General features: G+C 46.4%; 1 protein-coding gene across 1 annotated transcript in view; it reads right to left on the bottom strand.

The window, feature by feature from the left end:
• LOC101859043 (monocarboxylate transporter 14) overlaps positions 1-2,572 on the bottom strand; it is a gene marked incomplete at both ends in the record, with an annotated part of 16,909 nt that overhangs the window by 6,757 nt on the left and 7,580 nt on the right. Inside the window, 1 exon segment of the mRNA XM_013087875.1 lies at positions 189-1,216. Within this exon segment, the coding sequence (XP_012943329.1) occupies positions 189-1,216 (1,028 nt within the window).

The raw sequence follows: 2,572 nt of genomic DNA, 5'->3' as shown, positions 1-2,572 counted from the left end.
CGAGAGAGAGAGAGAGAGAGAGAGAGAGAGAGAGAGAGAGAGAGATACTGCTGATACTTAAACAGCCGAATATGCAACACATGCACCTCGATAAGAGTGAAAAGCATAAACTCAAAAGCATCCGGAATCCAAAACACACGGAAATATTAATGTCGTACATACAACAAAATCTACAACAAAGTTCCTCACCTCTTCGTTCTTTGCCACAGTGTTTCGTGTTTCTCCAACTCTTCCCCTTCAGGGCTTGCGATCTCCTCGATTTTTATGGGCAACAGAATCGAACTTCCAAACTCCGTGGATGCCCAAAGAAGACTCGAACTCAGACGCACGGATTCAGACCTGTCCTTCACATGCAGACGTCCGAGCTGCGGTGACATTTGACTTTTGTAGGTCGTCACACTCAGACCGGAAGCACGACTAGCGTCCGAACCGGCACGGTCTCTGAACGCTTGCAGGAAACGATGAGCGATGACGTTGCCGTTGCCTAGCGACGTAGGGACGCTGCCTTCAGGCGTTGCTGTGTCCACTACCTGCACATCCACTAGAGACGGTGTCGGGGTGGCCTTTGTGTCTGGAGTTGTTCCGGAAATGAGAAAAGGGGCGTGGAGTTTGTTCGGTTTGGTGGAGGCGACTGGAACTGAAACTGTGCTAGGGCTCAGGCTTGCTTTTCGCCCGTCTGCTATATCAAGGAAACCGTTCATCCCCATCTTTTTAGGATTTATCTCATTTGAGACAAAATCATCCGCACTATCAAACTTTCTAACATCAGTCGGTGTCAATGTCAGACCATTTTTCTTGACAATTTCCGTCGCTGGCGTCTTCTTCTTACTATCATCATCATCATCATCATCATCATCATCATCATCATCATCATCATCATCATCATCATCATCATCATCCCCATCATCGGTATACTTATTTTTACGAGATTCTCTGGAGCGGCAGACTTGAGACCAGTCCACCATACTTTTTCTTTCCATGGGGGTCGGGGAGAAGAAAGCAGAGCACAAGAGGATGTGCAGTATAATCGCACCATTGATGACGACGGTGAAGCGCCAGCCTTGCTCGTCGATGAGGTATCGCACCAGGTAAGGTATGGTCATCTGTCCTAGTCCGGGGGCACACAGCAGGATTCCGTTGGCCAGCATGCGGTGTTTCTCAAAGTGGAAGCTGACCACGACAACCAGGGCCGAGTAGGAGACTCCAAATCCCACGCCTGGTCGGAGGATGGAGGTGAGCGGTAGAGAGAAGGGGGGAAGGGGGAGGAGAGAGGGAGGACGAAGTGGGAGGAGTGAGGTACGGGGAAGGGGGAGGAGGGATGGGAAAGGGGGAGGGGGAAGGGGAAGGAGGGAGGGGAAAGGAGGAAGAAGGAAGGGGGAGGGGGGGGGAGACGGGAAGGGGGAAGGGAAATGGTGGTGGAGGTCGTGTTTTGTAGAGGGTTTGGGAAGTGTGGGGACAGACATTTAACGGACATACAAGGGGTCATTCCCCTTTGTTGGAGACGCCTACAAGAAACAAGATAATGATTAACAGGAGAGGAGATGCCTTACACGTTTTGACGCGGTTCTCTATTTTTAGGACTCCTCTCGCGTAGGAAAATCATTTCAATGTTATCTACCCACGGTCTCCGCTTCACCACTAATGTTGCCTTTCTTGATCTACGTCTGCACTCTTTTGTCTTTCATTTTTCCCAAGGGAGAGCAACTTGCTCATGGCCTTAATGTCGATTCAAATCTCTTTGGAACTGCAAAGATTTATCATAGTAATCCGCCCCATACTGACTTCTAATTCAGATCTAACTCGTTTGTTGTCTTATCTAAGTAAATTCCCTCCCATACGATCACGTTTCGCGAAGGTATTAAGATCTACTAGTATGAAATTTCAATCCAATACCAACAGAGTCTGAAGTCAGCCCCAAATACACGCACTCTACCCATCACAAGCCTTGATGTCGCTCATTTCAGTGGCGGGTGCTTTGCAAGGAAATGAGAGGCATGCTGACAAAATGAGTTACTTTTCGGATTTTAGCCTGCATGATGGAAATAGATACGTCAGATTTATAGGTTGAGTTTTTACAATTTATTAGTATGAAAAGATGAAAGACATGTTAAGCTTGAAGGGAATGGCATTGGTTTAAAATCTTTAAATATGACATTTGTGTTGATTTTCGGCCGATATCTCCATTCATGGATTGCAAGAAGTAACTCATTTTGTCAGCAGGCCTCACAGAAATTATTGTCTTTTTTGCTTGAATATTTAATTTCAAATTCAAGCCCCCCCCCCCACCCGACCCCCCACCCCAAGCCTCATTCTGAAGATTTCGAGTAAGGTCATTTTTTGGTATCCCCTCTTCTTCTGTTTCTAACATGACATATATTATTCCAATCCCAAAGAAAACCCATGGCCATATTATGGCCGTCTTAGAATGTTCTACTGCGTACTTTTCTATGGAATTGTGTAGACTTCCTCTCTCACTCGATTTCCAAAAAGGGCCTCTAGAAATACTTTATATTTTTTTTTCTTACAGGACTATTTTTTCCATCTTTTTTCTGCACAGAAAATCCCCCCCCCC

The sequence above is a fragment of the Aplysia californica genome, unplaced genomic scaffold (genome assembly GCF_000002075.1).
Source record: "Aplysia californica isolate F4 #8 unplaced genomic scaffold, AplCal3.0 scaffold00650, whole genome shotgun sequence".
Taxonomy (NCBI): Eukaryota; Metazoa; Mollusca; class Gastropoda; order Aplysiida; family Aplysiidae; genus Aplysia; species Aplysia californica.
The sequence above is the reverse complement of the archived record's forward strand: the minus strand, read 5'-3'. Positions and strand labels throughout refer to the sequence as shown.